Source organism: Colius striatus, chromosome 2 (assembly GCF_028858725.1).
Source record: "Colius striatus isolate bColStr4 chromosome 2, bColStr4.1.hap1, whole genome shotgun sequence".
NCBI lineage: Eukaryota > Metazoa > Chordata > Aves > Coliiformes > Coliidae > Colius > Colius striatus.
In genome coordinates this window covers 65789556-65805143 of record NC_084760.1, presented here as the reverse complement: position 1 = coordinate 65805143, position 15588 = coordinate 65789556, and the positions used below count along the sequence as shown (strand labels likewise).

Sequence of the window (15588 nt, the reverse complement as noted above, 5' to 3'; positions counted from 1 at the left end):
TGCACAGCAAGTGGCAACAGGTGCTTGGCTATAGAGGCTGCCTTCTGCTTACTTGGCAAGCACTGCACTTAGTTGCATTGAAACAGCATTCTTCACTAAATTGAGCTGTTATTCCCTCTTTAGCTTCGTTTTAAACAAAATAATTAAATCACCGCAGTGCTGGAGTTTTACAGGCCAAAGTAACAAATTTGGGAAAGCATTTTCTATAGCATAAGTAGCTACATTAAGATTGTTTGTAAGAAGATGGATTTCATTTTCCTGGTTATATGTAATTTGGACTATTTCAGGATTGATTCACCTGACTGTCACAGAGCTGACATCAAGTCTGTCACAAAGGCTGCAAAAAATCAAAGCTTCATATGTTTTGTATTTGCTCTTTACTACTGCCTTGTACACAGTGTACTTTCAGACATGCTTTTAGTACCTTGATTAAAAGGAAACTGAAGCTACTGGTACTGAGTGACTGAAATGTAGTTCCAGCAACTAGTGCCACTAATACCTGCTGCCAAGGTACTCTGAAAGTCTGCTAGTTAACTCCTGGGAGTTGAAACAAGGACCTCTGGAGCTGACAGCTCTGTGTAAGCTTCCATAAAAACATTATGATCCTTAAGTGCTCTCTGGAGAGCGCTTAAACTGGTTTAATTAGGACTACTCTGTGGAAAGTAATGGATTCTGGGTAGAGACAGATGTAATTACTACTGAAGTCTTGTTTGTGGCTGTTTGGATGACAGCAGGGAGGTGATCAGTAAGAGGAGAGGTTTTTTTTTTAATAAAGTAGTTGACAATAAGCAGAAATCTCTGTGACATATAAACCCTTGTGGAAGGGCTCCTTGCTCTTTCTGGGAGTCTGGATTAAACTTCTGGGTTTGAGGACAAATACTGATTCTTATTTTGCCAGCAATCTGGTGTTATACGTAGTTGTTGTGTTGACAGAGTCTTATGTTAGAATGCAGAAGTAACATTGAATCATCTAGAACTGATGCTAAAACTGCAAAGGGTGTAATATTAAAAGTAGCAGTTTAGGCCACTCAACGGAACTAAGCAGCTTTGGTGGCTGTGGACATTTCCTTCCCTTGGATGCCTGCAAGCGTGAAGATGTTTATGCTGAATGAGGCCTACTGAGAAACTTAGGTCTGCCAAACTGAAGCCTGGGTAGCTGATGGTTGTTAATGGATTGTACTTGAATGATACAACTATTTTGGTTTATTTTTTTAAGGCTTGTAAGCAACAGAAAAAAGTGCTGTAAAACTCTGTGGATTGGTTACATTAATACTGTGGTCTCTTCTCTTGGGCTTCTAGATCAGGTAATTATCACAGCATCCTAATTAGTACCATAATATCTATTTTTAGTCTTCTAGTCCCAAAGCCTATGAAGATTAACCAATATGATGACTGACTTATTCTGGAAGCCTCTGCTTGATGTCCTATTCTAATTTCCAGGTTATACAGTTGTGGAGAGTAACTTTGCTGGACAGGGACAAGTGGTTTTTTTTGAATCCTCAAGAAACCCCAGGGATCCTAACACAAGTCAGTAAAGAGGCATGAGCCCAGAACTGGAAGGCATCAGAGTGGCTCTGACAGTTGCAAACCGGGAGCGTCTAGGCTGTTTCTGGGGAAAAGGAAATGAGAATTGAAAGTGGGGCACTGTGCTGAGTTTGGGTGAGTGTTTCAGTTTGCAGCCTGACCCAATTGCTTCCCCACTGCTCCAGGAGTCACCATCCTTTTTACCTCTTTGGACAGTGCTGCATGGAAGGAATAGTCTCTTATTATTGCTAGGCTTGGATTATATCCCCTTAGGTGTGGGGCAACAGATTGGTTTTGGGTAACTGAGATGGGGAAACTTCAGTTCTCTTGCCTACTGCTTGGAGTACAGGGAAGAGGCAGTGATGTTCTAGCAGAGAAATGCTTCCAAATATCAACCAAGGAGCTGCCAGACATGTCAGACTAGAGAGCTAAGATGGAGTGGTTCCTGGGAAGGCCTTGGGCTGTGTGCCTGCTGTGATAAAGGAACAAACCTGTGGCCTGGAGATAAAAGCTTAATTTTGTTGTTCTGAAGTCTTTGTGACCATAACAAAATTGATCCTCCTTCCTGCTTGGGGGGTGGTGAAATGAAATGTTCTCAACGTTAAGCTGCTAATGCTGCAGGAGTAGGTGCTTACGTTGACCAAGGATTGGTGTGGAACGTCTGCTTTAAGTGGTCACTAGGTTAGTGCTTTGTAGAGGTTTGGTAATGAGAGGCTTCCAATTCAGTGGAGGAGTGCTGCTCCAGCACTTTCTGTAGGGAATCAAAGCACTCCATCCTCCTGAAGTCAGACAAAGTAAATGTTCTCTTTGTAGTCTGAGCCTTGCTGCTGTGATTGTGTAATTCCTAAAGGTCTCTGGCCTGGAGTTAGGAGCCCACAGTGACCTTCATAGGACTAGAAGAGACCAGTGATTTTTATGATCCTCCATTTCACTGGACTCCTGAAGGGTAGAGGTGGCAGTCCTTCAGTGTCTCCACATGGTGACACATTTGAAGTTTGTACCTGCATTGACTTTCAAGTATAGGCTTGCTCATGTGCACATACAGCAGACGTTTAGGGTAGGAGAGGTACAAGATCTTTTTTTTCTTAGCAAGTGGCTTAAGCTAATCTTGAAGAGTAGAATCCCACCACTGTATGTAGAAGCGTTCTTGACTCTTATCCTGTTTCTAGACTGTTGTCACGTTTTTGACTGAATATATAGTATGTACTCCTCTGGAGTGCACAACTGAGCACTGATACTGACTCCCAATGGCTTCTCTGTAAATAAGACCCTGCTGAGTCATTGAGCTCTCCTGTGGTAGCATTCCTGGGGGTTGCTGAAGCTGTAGGTTACATGTTCTTGCCCCATTTGCGCAGTTTGTGGTGCTAGTGTGGGGGACAAGTGCCTGTGACACGTGAGCTGCTTTAATCATGGAGAGATGTGCTAACAGCATCTAATCATGGGTTACTTTCTCCACAAGACTTACTAAGAAAATTCACAAATTCAGAACTGGCAGATTTGTGTAATCCTTTCTTTAGTTCAGCTGAGAGGAAGCAGTTTCCTTTGGCTTATCGTATTTTCCAGACTCAGCAGTTCATATTGTTAGTACTACTGATCCTGTTTGGACAGCAAAGATAAGCAGGATGCAAAACACTGGGCTCTGCATCTCACTGCTTTGGCTGCTAGTGTTATCTGTCTGGGAAACACTGACCAATGTGCCTTTCATTCAGTTGGCCACAGTGACAGCAGTGCTCCCAGTGAGAATAATGTCTGAGTGGTAGCCTTCTACCCTTCCTTTCGCCAGTGTTTGAGTTGGGCAGCTTCTGCCTAAACCAGTGTCAGTGACCTCTGAACCGTGCACCTTAGTGCTGTTTGGTCTGTGCTTTCATACAGAATCACATGCCTGTACAGTAATCTATCCTGTGGGGTTACTGGAGAGAAGTGACTGTACTGTTGGAGTCCCCATAGTGTCTGGAATACCATCATGTCTGACTGTAAGGGGTACTGGGATTGCTAGGAGCTCAGTTTAGGGGCATGCTCTGTAAGCTCAATATCCTTGCTTGTTTCTGAGACAATACCCAGGATGAGATAAAAGCCCTCTGTCCTACAGAAGTCAGACTGGGAAGCCCGGTGTTCTGCATACAAGATCTTTGTATAGTCAGAAGGCTTTAAAAGGTGTATCTCTTCCTATTTCTAGCTACCAACTAGCAGATAGGAGTCTTTTTAGCATGACTGGAAGGATGAGGGAATAGTGACTGCAGTATCCCTCACTTGTGCATGAGAACATGATTGTACATGATAGCAGTAACCACCAGTGGTAGTGGGAGTCTGGGCTGGGGCAGGCTAGGTAGAGGTAAATGCTGGCCTTACGGTCCTCTTCAGACAGCTAGGGAGACTTGTCTTCTACCAGATCTGGACTGCAGTACACAGATGGCTAGACTTAGGGGGGAAGGAGTTTCCAAAGCTTAGGGAAGCAAAGCTTCACCTTGTATGCAGCTTTACAGAAGCTTAAGGCAGCATTTGAGCTATCTGTGATATGACAGGATTGCTCAGATTCTGTCTGGCACAGTTTACTCATGGGCTTCAGTGCTGAAACTCGTGCTTAGCAGGTGGCGGGGAGGAGGTCCTGGCTGGTGGGGGTCTATGTACTAGTGTGGCACAGGGTGGTGAAACAGTATCCGTTGCGACCCGGTTCTCTAATTTGCTTTCCTGGGAAGGTATTCAGAATTATCTCTAAAGGATAACCTTGGTATTCATCCTGGCTCTGACTGTTCCTCTTCAGCAAACTTCCTGTGTTGTGACCTTGATCTCTGGCAGCTTCTCTCATGCAGAAAATAAGAATGATTTGTTAGTCTGCAGCACTGAAGGACGAGACTCTGGGATGACAGATTTCATAGCACAGGAACCATCATAACGTGGTAGCCTAAGGTTCCTGTGTGCTTCTGGAATAGATGACTGAAGCTGGTGATCACTAATGTCTAATAGCTTGTAGAAGTATTCCTTGGTATCTAAATACATGATTTTACTTGATCTAAGAGCTAGATGTGTACATTAATCCTAGTAATCCTTGCTGGATATACTTAAGCTTTTCTTACTTGCTTCTGGGGTCGTGCAGGGGATTGAAAGTTTGTCTTCAATAGTTAGGTACAAGCGGTGAAGTATGACCTGTTAAAGGAAGCTCAAATTGTAAACCAGAGGGAGAAATGAGCTTGTGGCTATGCTGAATCTTACTGTTCATGAGTGCAGCCTGGCTGCTTTACAGAACAGAATGGGATTCTGAGCTTGATGCTCAGTACTGTCTGTTCTGAGTCAGAAAGCTCTGTTCTCATAAGGAATTTCAGTAAGACTACAACTGAGTATGTTAGTAGTGTGTAACATAAGTGTCTTCAACTGAGAAGGCTATTCCCCTGCTCTAGAAAAGTTCTAAGTATGGTTAAGTTACATTCTGGGTATAGGCTATTGGAATGAAGAAAAAGTCCTTGAAGGAAGATACTGGCTCTGTTTAAGGCCTGTCTGAAGCACCAGGAAGACAAGTCTCGTCTTTAATGAACTTGGTAGACTTCAAGGCCTCCTGTAAATGATGCCTCACATAGGACGCTCAGAAACCTCTTCTGAGCTGGAAACAAATAGCATTAAAATATCCTTTCTACACGCAGCTTTGTGTCTGGCAAGAAGACAAAATGTGAATTTAGGAGAGGAAGACACTTGCAGTTACAAGCAATAAATAGCTTTTTGTGAAGCAAAGAGGTGTTTTTGAGGCTAGCTCTTGTACCAGCTCATTGGAGCTTTCTTTAACAGTAAATGTGCATTCTAGCAGCAACAAATAACATGCCAAGTATCCTGAAAATAAGATTAAACAGATGCAGTGGTAGTTCCACAGTGTTCTTGGGTTTCTGGGTCTTGTTTCTGCAAAACAGTTGGCTTGGACTTTATGGGAGCCTAAAGAGGTTTTATTCCCTGCTTTTCCTCAAGAACAGAGAGAGAGTAGCCTCTGCATCTGTCAGGACAGCTACTGGAAGATGTGCAGTAATTCTCAGAGATCAGAATAGCACCAGTGACCACTCTGGGCCTAGTGAGGAAGAATCGGACTTTTGACCATGGCTTGCTGTTTGTAATGGATAAAAGCACTTAATTCTTCTTGCCTTAGATTAGAGCATCTCTCTAAGAATTAGGAAAGAGATCACAAGGCTAGGCTCTTAAGAGCTGTTCTGCCACATATTAAGGAGGCACAGAATAATGGAGAGGACTGCTGGAGTTGTTGCTGTCTTCTAAATGGTATAATAGGTTTTGGCATGATATATTGAAAGTAAACAAGCTGGAAAAGTACTGGAAAAAGCATGCTTCTTTTGAGGGCAGACTTCCACATACCTCTAGTATGGACTCTAAAGTCTGAAGAACCAATAGTTAAGTTAAAAAGCCTTTTTTTTTTTCCTGTGTTTGGAGGGGAAAGCTTGTCATGATGATGTGCAGGTAGTGTCAAGGCTGTCATGCTTGTCCATATATACTGTTCCTGGAGACTGCAGTTTAGTGCCATGTGATTTTTCTTGACGGCTGATGATATGGCTAGCCTCACTCAACCTACTTGATGCTTGACCAAGGCTTATGCTGTGAATTTTGTTGCAGCTGAGGTCTGTATCTGTAGACCTGAATGTTGATCCTTCTCTCCAAATTGATATACCAGATGCCCTAAGTGAAAAGGACAGGGTGAAGTTCACTGTGCATACTAAGGTAAGATTGTGGGGTAGAAAGAGGTTTTCATAAATCTTATGGAAGAAATCTGCATAGTTGTAATACACATATGTGTAAAGATGGGCTTGGCAATGAAGGAAAATAATTAGATGGAGGTTTTCCACTTAGATATGCCCTGGGTGTGTATATATGTGCAGAAACTTTAGATTTCCTAAGATTTCCACATTCACTAAATAGAGACAAGGTGGCTGATACACTAGATTGACATTGCTAAGGAATCCTAGCTTGACACCAGAATACTGGGGAATAGGGGTGGGGAAACCAACTACTGTGAAACTTCACAAAATAAACTGTATTAATGCTGTTGCACAATGGTGCCTTTTTTAAAATAGACTGCTTAGTAGTAAGGCTCTCAAATGAGTGCCAACTCAGCTAAAAGGGAGTAGGCGAGGTTCTTACTAGGCAAAATAGCTTCCTTTGGAAACAGAACTGTTTCTAAAAGCACTAATTTACAAAACAGTAGGGCTTCTATATCTTCTCTTCCAGACTACACTGCCAGCTTTTCAAAGCCCTGAGTTTTCAGTTACAAGGCAGCATGAAGACTTTGTGTGGCTGCATGATACACTCACTGAAACTGAAGAATATGCAGGACTCATTGTAAGTACTTCCTAAAAAATGTGATTCTAAATGAAAGACTATGACTTCAAGTTCATACTAGTAAGGGTGTGATCTCTGCTTTACTGATGTTACTAGCGTTTAATGACTTGGGTATTCTCTGTGCTGCTTTTTGCCTTTATCTCAGACAACCTGAGTGGTATGGCTCTACATTAACTTTCCATATATCTTGGAGCAGCAAAAAAAGTTTTCTCTGAAAGTCTCTGATGGTATTAATGTCTGCTTGAAGATGACACAGTGAAATACTCATGTTTAATGTAGTCTTTCTTTCCTATTATGATTACTATTTAGGAGGCCCTGTGGGCTGCAGAAGATGGCTGGCCACAGGGTGGGTTATAGAGGCTATTCCTCTTGGTTTCACTCCTGGGCAAAAGTAGCGCAGAACCGGGAGGGGCAAATAGGGACCTGGATATGAACATTCTCTTAGAGTCTCTGGTTGAGGAGCCTTACTGGCTTGCCATGACCAGGCAAAAGAACCCCCTTCCAGAGAAAGCCAGAAGTAATTTTGGAAAACTTTATTTGCTATCATCTATCACTAACCAATTCCTTGGCTAGATACCTCCAGCACCTTCAAAGCCTGACTTTGATGGTCCCAGAGAGAAGATGCAGAAGCTAGGAGAAGGAGAAGTGTCTATGACAAAAGAAGAGTTTGCCAAAATGAAGCAAGAGTTAGAAGCGTAAGTAGAGTGAGTCTACTGCCAAAAGCTGCACTTAGTTGCTCTTCCAGGAGAATTCTTACTTGCTGATAACTGATCTTGAGTGTGACTCTATGCAGCAGCAAACACCCTTTGAAAATCTTTAAAATCCTGAAGCTTGGGGAGTTGCCAAAAGTTTCTTTCAAACTAGAAAGCTTCCTAGCTAAAGAATTTGAGAATGGCTTCTCTGTCACTAGCTAGTTATTTCAGAAGCATGCTGCTGACTACTGTCACTGGATATACTTAAAGCGTTTCTTTGTGTAGTGGAGAAGGCAGTACAAGAGAGGATCTCTGTCTGTTCTTTCCTTTCAGTGAATACCTTGCTGTCTTCAAGAAGACTGTATCATCACATGAAATCTTCCTTCAGCGGATTTCTTCTCATCCTGTGCTCAGCAAAGATCACAATTTTCATGTTTTTCTGGAGTATGACCAGGATGTAAGACCCTTTTTACTTCTCTCTTTAATGAGGAGTATTAGGAGTACTGTCACTTTTTTTGGGCACAGTCAGTATGTTATGTAAATCTATGTACAACATCAGCAAGCAGATATCGCCAGTACTTCTGTGAGATGATTAAAGGATAAAAGCCTGACCTTTAGACCCTTCTCTGTTGTCTCGTAATGTTTCCTAATCCTAGTCAAGTTTGGTTAGAAAGCCAACTTTCATATGCCTTTTTCTTAGGAACAAGTATGGTTCAGATGTACCTGTGCTGTGTGTTGCATGGTCCTAAAATGGAAGAATGGAGGTGTATTAAAGTTAGTACTGTGTCTGTTTTGTCACACTTAATTGAATGATAGATGCTAAACCAAGACATATAAGGAGAAACTGAGCTGTTTCTTGGAATGGGAAAGTTCTGTGGCATAGAACTGAACAACTTCTTCAGGCCACTGTTACATGAGCTGTCTTTCTACAGCTTATATGGGGATTATGGAGAGCTTGGAAATTAGCTTGCTCTGTCATTTGCTAAATATAAATGATATTGCTATACTGCAAGTGTCAAAATGGTCACTTATTCCCCCATTCTCTGGGATAACCTTAAAACTTTAAAACTCTGTTGCAGCTGAGTGTTCGGAGGAAAAACACAAAAGAGATGTTTGGTGGCTTTTTAAAAAGTGTGGTAAAGAGTGCTGATGAAGTCCTCTTCTCTGGAGTAAAGGTAAGGTAGTTGGTTTACCTCTTACTTATCCTAATCTTAATTATTTCTTTCTTCCTGCTCCAGGGAAATTAGTTATGCCTACTTTGGGCTTGATGTGCACCTTCATTGTTACTGCTGTCCCAAGTTGGGTGCAGTAGCTTATATTAATCTTGACTTCTGTAGAAATAAGACACTGAAGCTATAGTTTGTTTAAAAATGTAAGTGTATATTTAAAATTTCTGGTGAATGCACGAGTTACCCTAACACCTGATACTGATTGGGAAGGAGGCATTACACCTTCAGCAAATGTGCTCATGGCTCTTGTCTGCTTTGGAGCTCTGAACAGATATAACTTATGAGTTTCTGCCTGCACTAGATGAGGTTCTGTAATTGGTCTAGCTGCAACTTTTCTATCATGTTGCTGTGTTAGTTCTTTCTAATATACTTACTGTCTTAAACACAATGTCATGAAACATTACAGTATGTATAATGTTTGGTGTGGATGTGAAGCAAGTTTGTAAGCTGCTTAATGCTTAGCTGCTGTGTTGGCAGCAGGCCTGGGAAATAAAATTCCAACATTTGGTAGCCCAAAGTTGACTAATACCAACTTGCTGGTTGTTTCAGTCAACCTACAGCCTTGAATAGCTGAGTGTCAAATCCATCTTCATCATGAAAGAAAAACTTGCCAAACAGCTTGGTTTATCAAAACCTTGATGGACATAGTGCTCAGGTGGCTATGGTTATTTCTTTGTCCCTTCCTAAAATAGGAAAGAACTTGTATTCTACAGTAACATAACCAACTTAACAGGTCGTACTTTCTTTCAGGAAGTAGAAGACTTTTTTGAGCAAGAGAAGACTTTTCTTGTAAACTACTACAACAGAATCAAGGATGCATGTGCAAAAGCAGATAAGATGACAAGATCTCATAAAAGTGAATTTTTTCAAAGACCTTTCTAAAGACCTTGAAGTCTTGCTGATTTCAGCCTGAAAACCTTGTCTTCTTCTTGCAGATGTTGCAGATGACTATATTTATACCTCAGCTTGCTTGAACAGCCTGGCATTAGAAGAACCTACGGTTATCAAAAAGTAAGCAATTCTAACTGTTCATAAACAGATCGTGAGTCTGGGAATATCAACTGCCCTCTGTAAAACCCAGCAAACTGAGTAATAGCTGGTTTGAGTTTCTTGAATTGCAGGCAAGTGCCACTGAAACTTTCTTTGCTCTGATATTTTCTGATCTAAAACTGACAATCTCGTCTGATGCAACTAGCTGATCTTTTGCCAGTTGTACCCTAGAGCTGAATTGTGCCAGTCATCAAAGTTTTTTCTAAACAGAAGTTTCCTTGATTTTCTTTTTCTATTTTTTTTTTCTTCCCAGGTCACAAACTCACAGAGAATACAGCAGAAAGGGGTTGTGTATCTGTGCTCTCAAATCAAACCCCAGTTTACATTAGGCCTGTATTTTCAGAGCCTCTGAAATTACAGAATAGTAGGGGTTTTTAAGCTATCAAACACTGGAACAGCCTGCCCAGGGAGATGGTGGAGTCACCAATCTTAGGAATATCTAAAAGACACTTAGATGAGGTGCTGATGGTTTAGTGGTAGGCTTGGCAGTGTTAGATCAATAGTTGGATTTGATGATCTTAAAGGTCTTTTCCAACCAAAATGATTCTATGATTCTAGTCACCTTTTCTGATGCTAATTCTTCCACCTCTCAGCTTTGCTATCAGTTTGCTAAGGCCTTGTTAAAACATGGTATATCGCTGAATAAATAAGACAGTTCATCCCTCTTACAGGGTAGCTACAGGGAAATTTTCCACAAGACCTTCTTTTCTAGAGAATAGTGTTTTTACTTTTAAACGGAGCCTAGCTTCTCAACTCTTCTGGTATGTTAAGCTGGAATTCAGCACCTCTTGCATTGAACCTTTGGTCTGCTTCTTTGCCTAGACCAGAGTTCTTTTCAAGCCCTTGTCTTTGTGAAGGAGGAAACACCAGCCTTTGGCTTTTTGGTTTCCTGGCAATTGATCCTGAGATTTATCAGACAAAGAAGTATCTAAAATTTAATTATGTGGATGTTTTTTTTCTCCTCCTAGATATCTGTTGAAAGTTGCTGAGCTCTTTGAGAAACTCAGGGTAAGAGAAGATTTTTTTTTTTTGAGAAAAAAATTCTGAATCTGTATGTTGCTGTGTTAAATACCAGCTATTTGACCTTTTCTGCAGAAAGTAGAGAGTAGAGTATCATCTGATGAAGACTTAAAGCTCTCTGAACTGTTGAGATACTATATGCTCAATATAGAAGCTGCTAAGGTGAGAACAGTTTTCTTTTTGAAGCTTGATATTATTATGGATGTCATGACTCACTTGTGGGACTCTTTATTCTTAAGGAAGGTGGAACCTTGTCTTGCCTAAGAAATCTGACACTCCTGAACCTGGAAGAACATAGAAACTCTATATTGGTTAGCTGCAGTGCAGCCCATTTACAGTAGGGTTGTTTAAGATCTCCCACCAGTTTTTCTTTGTCATATAGAGAGGAAGAACTCCTCACATTCTGTAAGTTTGAGCAAACTGATTCTGAGTCTGTAGCAGTGTTATAACCCTTACCTGGCCTGAGTATGTGGATTTGTTGGTAAAACTGATGTCTAATTAAAAATCCTGAAGTGAATTCCAGGTGTTGAAATACTTTATCATGAATATGAGGTAAGATGTGAAGGCTCTTGGAGTCTGTTAGATTGTTATGACTGCAGAAGCCTTGCCAGGAGTCTTTTCTAATCAATACTTGACTTGGCAAAGGGGTAGCTATGCGGAGAAATGATATCTAGGTATAACCTGATGGTCCTCTTCATCTAGTGCCATATCTCTGACATCATGAACATTCACTGCAGGCTCCCACTGTGTAGTACACTGCTATTTAGACAGTAAGACTCTACTGCTTCTGAGTTAGGAAGGAATTGATGGCTGAGACCTGTACTGCTTCTGAAGTGTAGGTTAGTATGGGACTTCAGTCAAACTGACAGATCTCCAACGAATTAAATGGTAGTGTCTCACTTGCTAGAAGTAGACTGAAGGAATTCAGAAAGTGCTATTCCTCCTTAGTGAAGAAGCCCACCTTATAGAAGGATAAAGCTACTTCAAGGGAGTAAGGGGTGCCTGCAGTAGCCCTCAGACTTCCAAGGAAGTTCTTACTTAAAGCACAAGTGACTGTCCTGAAGACTTGATACTGCACTATTGAAAGGCTCCTGTTATGAGCATAGGCTAAGAGCAGAGCAGGTTATAATAGCTTGTTGGAAGAAGCAGAATCTGGTACTGAAAAGTCATGTTACAACTACTTTAGCAGCAGGAGGTTTCAATTTGAGAAGTAGTTCTCTTTAGGCTTTGATGCACTATTCCTGTCTACTTTTAGGATCTTCTGTACAGACGTACGAAAGCTCTTGTTGACTATGAAAACTCCAACAAAGCTCTAGATAAAGCCAGACTTAAGAGCAAGGATGTCAGGCTGGCTGAGGCACATCAACAGGATTGTTGTCAGAAGTTTGAAAAGATTTCAGAATCTGCAAAACAAGGTAAACCAGGCTTTATTGTGTTTATGCTCCAGGGAGGCCTTAATTCAGTCCAGGTCTCCATGTGACCTTCAAGCACTGAAGGATTCTGAACACTCTCCCAAAGCAAGTAGTCTGGACATTCCAAGGACAGTATAGATACCTGTAAGATTAATGCAGTTAAATGTTTTTTTCAGAATGATTGTCTGAAGCAGAGCAATCTCAGTAGTAGACCAGCCTTAATTGTAAGCCCCTAGTATTTGCTTTCCAGACTGAACTCTTGTTCTTAGCCTCCACCTGAAGGTAATACTCAAGTCTTCTGATTATCTCAGTGAGAACTGTGCCAACAGGCTTTTGCTCTGTCCAGTACAGCTGAATGCCTCAGTTTCAAGCACTGTTCTTAGTAGATACCTTTGGACAATATAAAATACAGGAAACATGCTGCTATGGTATACATGCTGCTCCTTTAGTGTTCTCAGTTTTTGAACATTCTGTGTTCTCACAGAGCTTGTATGGCTTCTGTTCCAGTCATCTTCCTACAAAACCTGTGTCTTAGACAAAGCTGGCTGTTTCCTTGCCAAGATGTCAATGTTGTGTGATTTTAATACATCTCTAGCTAGAAACAGCAAGGCTAACTTTTACAACAGAAATCATGAAATGTAAGAGGCTCTACTTGAAGCTTTAATCACACTTTGTACATCTGTCTTACCTTTTGTTCTTTTTTTTTTCTCTACAGAACTCATGAGCTTCAAACAGAAGAGAATAGCAGCATTCCGCAAAAACCTAATTGAAATGGCAGAACTGGAAATAAAACATGCAAAGGTGTGTTCTTTTTTGAGTCTGAGGCATAGCTTGAGAGAAGTGATTACTGTGTAACTGGGAGGTTTATCTGGGTTCTTTCAAAACTAGGAAGTGTAAAATAGAACAGCTGGGCTCTTCAATTGAGATCTGAAGACAAGAGGGAAAGGAAGTGAAAAGCTGTGAGTGCAATACATACAAAGAACAAATGTTGAGTCGTATCTGTCTGGTGCAGAGTCCTGTTTTCAACTTGCCAATCCTGGAACACCAGTCTATGGCACTGCAAGAGGGAAGTCTCAGTTTTGCAGGTGGTATATAATAGGTCATCCAACTGACCACCAGGTAGCCTCCTCTGTGGGACTGGACCCTTCCTGCATCCAGAAGTAGCTGCTGCTGGGACTGGGAGAGCACATCCTGCAGCTTGTGATGTAGCTGTGAGCCTTTCTCATGTGGATTGTCAGTGAAGGGTGACCCTGGCTTTTTCTAGCAGCCTTTGCCAACCTTTACTGGGCAGTCTTGAAGGAGGCTGTGGAGACCACATCATGTACTGCCAGACTAATCCAGGAAAGTGCACACAGATTACAAGGTCTGATAACTTAGTGTAGAGATTAAAGCAAGAAGATTCAGGAGAAGGTAACCATGCATCCTCAGCTTCTTTTGAAGGAGAGTCCTGGACTTCAGAGACTTTGCTGTTCTCTGGAGTCTGCTCAGTTTTGGGGGAGTCTGCTCAGTTTTCCCAATTAAAACTTGTATTCTGTCTTTTTGTCCCTCTTCATCCTGCAAACTGAGTCATGGTTGCAGGCCTGCAGGAAGAGGAAGATTGCACACTGTATGATCTCTTTTTGATACTTTAGTGCTAGAATGCTTGTCTTTGAAGTAGAAGGTCTTTAGCATTATCACAAGGTACAGAATCCTAGGACGGACCTACTATTTTGGAAGCTACTTCATTGTGGAAGGGAGGATTTAAATTGTCATATTCACCTGAAACTAATTCTCTTCCTTTCCAGAACAATGTGTGTCTCCTGCAAAGCTGCATTGACTTGTTCAAGAACTAAGGCACCTTATTCTGAAAATGTGAAAAAAGCATCAGTTGCACTTAATGGCCAGGGGCAAGTTATTGGCTTGACTTCATTAGCTTAAAATAAATATTGTCACTGAGATTCTGTTTGACTAATAATTAAATATGTTGATAGTGATACATTGACTTTCTTGGTATAAATGAGAGCCAAATTGTATATGGATTGTCTGGATGTGGCTAACATCTTCTTTGCCAATAACTCAAAATGAGTCAAATGTAAGAAATCAATTTGGTGTTGACCAACTTCATCTGGCAGAAAACATTTTCTGAGAAGAACTCCTTTTTTGTGGGATCATAAAGTAATCTGTCTCTTCATAGCCCTGATATATTTAAAACTTGCAAGTGGGAATGACTTATACAAGTGTAGTAATTTTATAAAGCAAATATCTTAACATTCCACTTCCCAGACAGATTTCTACTACAATATATTTTGAATTTCTATAACCGCTTTCAGTATTTGTACACTTGGCCAATACAGCAAATAAAGATGTCTGATACAACAAGCTACTGTTGTATGGCAAGATTTTGTGTGGGATATAAAATGACAAACTGAGGTTTCAGGCACAGAACTATCACAAATTAATCATCTTAATTTATAGCACTAGAGAAATATTTGACCTAATAGGATTGTTCTTGGAATTGGTGTTGACATGAAATGTGGGAACTTAGGATCATGCTGCTGTTTGAGCAACTTCAAGCTTTTATTTCCTATATGCTGCAAATGCAGGAAACCAAGACTTTCAAAAGCATGGATATGTATAAATGGCTTGGACTCTTTCAGACTACTTTGCAGTGCTTCATATTTTGTCAGTCTTTATACCTCCTACTAGCAACAAGAGACTGCTTAAAACTTCACGGCTTCTGGAAGCACAGCCCTAGGCAATATTCTGTGAGATAAATCTCTTTAAGCATAGGGTGGCCAACTGGGTGTACACTGCCATAGCTGAGAGAGGTCAGCATTACAAAAACCCCAGGGACATCTTTCTACAGGTTAACTATCACTTGGCGTATGTGAATAGGGGGTCAGTGAGCAATACCTTTCTAAATGCAGCTTTCTGAGGAAGATTGGTATCTGATCCTTGCTTAATATCTTGGGATTAAACTTTTAATTGTGCTCAAAGTAGGCTATGTGACCATGCCCTGGGCAGTCTGTCTGAAGCAGCTTCAAGCAGAGAAGCTGAAAGAATGGGCAGCACAGTGGCTAAGGTTGTTGAATAGTTTACTTTTCCATGATCTATTGCTTTTTTTTTTTTTGATACTCAATGAAAACTCTGCTGTTCTTACCATCTTGCAGCAGTCTAGCTGAAAAATGTTGGAATTCTGTCTCCTTTTACCTTTGTTTGATAGGAACAGTTTCAACGTGGTGTTTATTAAGGTTTCTGGAATTTATACTCGGCTTCTGCCAAAAGAGCTCTGTTCCAGCAGCAGCCACATAAGTGTATTGCTTGTGGATATGTGGTCCCCTATATACAAGAGAAATG

The 15588-nt window shown here is 41.1% G+C and overlaps 2 protein-coding genes across 5 annotated transcripts in view; both read left to right on the top strand.

Annotated features, from left to right (window-relative positions):
- The window catches only part of SNX5 (sorting nexin 5), an 18993-nt gene extending 3465 nt beyond the window's left edge, over positions 1–15528 (top strand). For 2 of the 4 annotated variants that reach the window (XM_061990882.1, XM_010208763.2), the window contains exons 2-13: positions 6127–6231; positions 6739–6849; positions 7423–7544; positions 7875–7998; positions 8621–8716; positions 9521–9626; positions 9706–9781; positions 10789–10828; positions 10916–11002; positions 12096–12255; positions 12968–13053; positions 14037–14610. In XM_061990882.1, coding sequence (XP_061846866.1) covers positions 7471–7544; positions 7875–7998; positions 8621–8716; positions 9521–9626; positions 9706–9781; positions 10789–10828; positions 10916–11002; positions 12096–12255; positions 12968–13053; positions 14037–14084 — 897 coding nt within the window. In that variant the 5' untranslated portion in view covers positions 6127–6231; positions 6739–6849; positions 7423–7470 and the 3' untranslated portion in view covers positions 14085–14610. Of the gene's footprint in view, positions 1–6126; positions 6232–6715; positions 6850–7422; positions 7545–7874; positions 7999–8620; positions 8717–9520; positions 9627–9705; positions 9782–10788; positions 10829–10915; positions 11003–12095; positions 12256–12967; positions 13054–14036; positions 14611–15454 lie in introns of those variants that run through there. The other 2 variants (XM_061990880.1, XM_061990881.1) reach the window with 2 other exon arrangements.
- The window catches only part of RRBP1 (ribosome binding protein 1), a 76851-nt gene continuing 76766 nt past the window's right edge, over positions 15504–15588 (top strand). The window contains exon 1 of the mRNA XM_061990877.1: positions 15504–15588. Within this exon, the coding sequence (XP_061846861.1) occupies positions 15586–15588 (3 nt within the window). The 5' untranslated portion in view covers positions 15504–15585.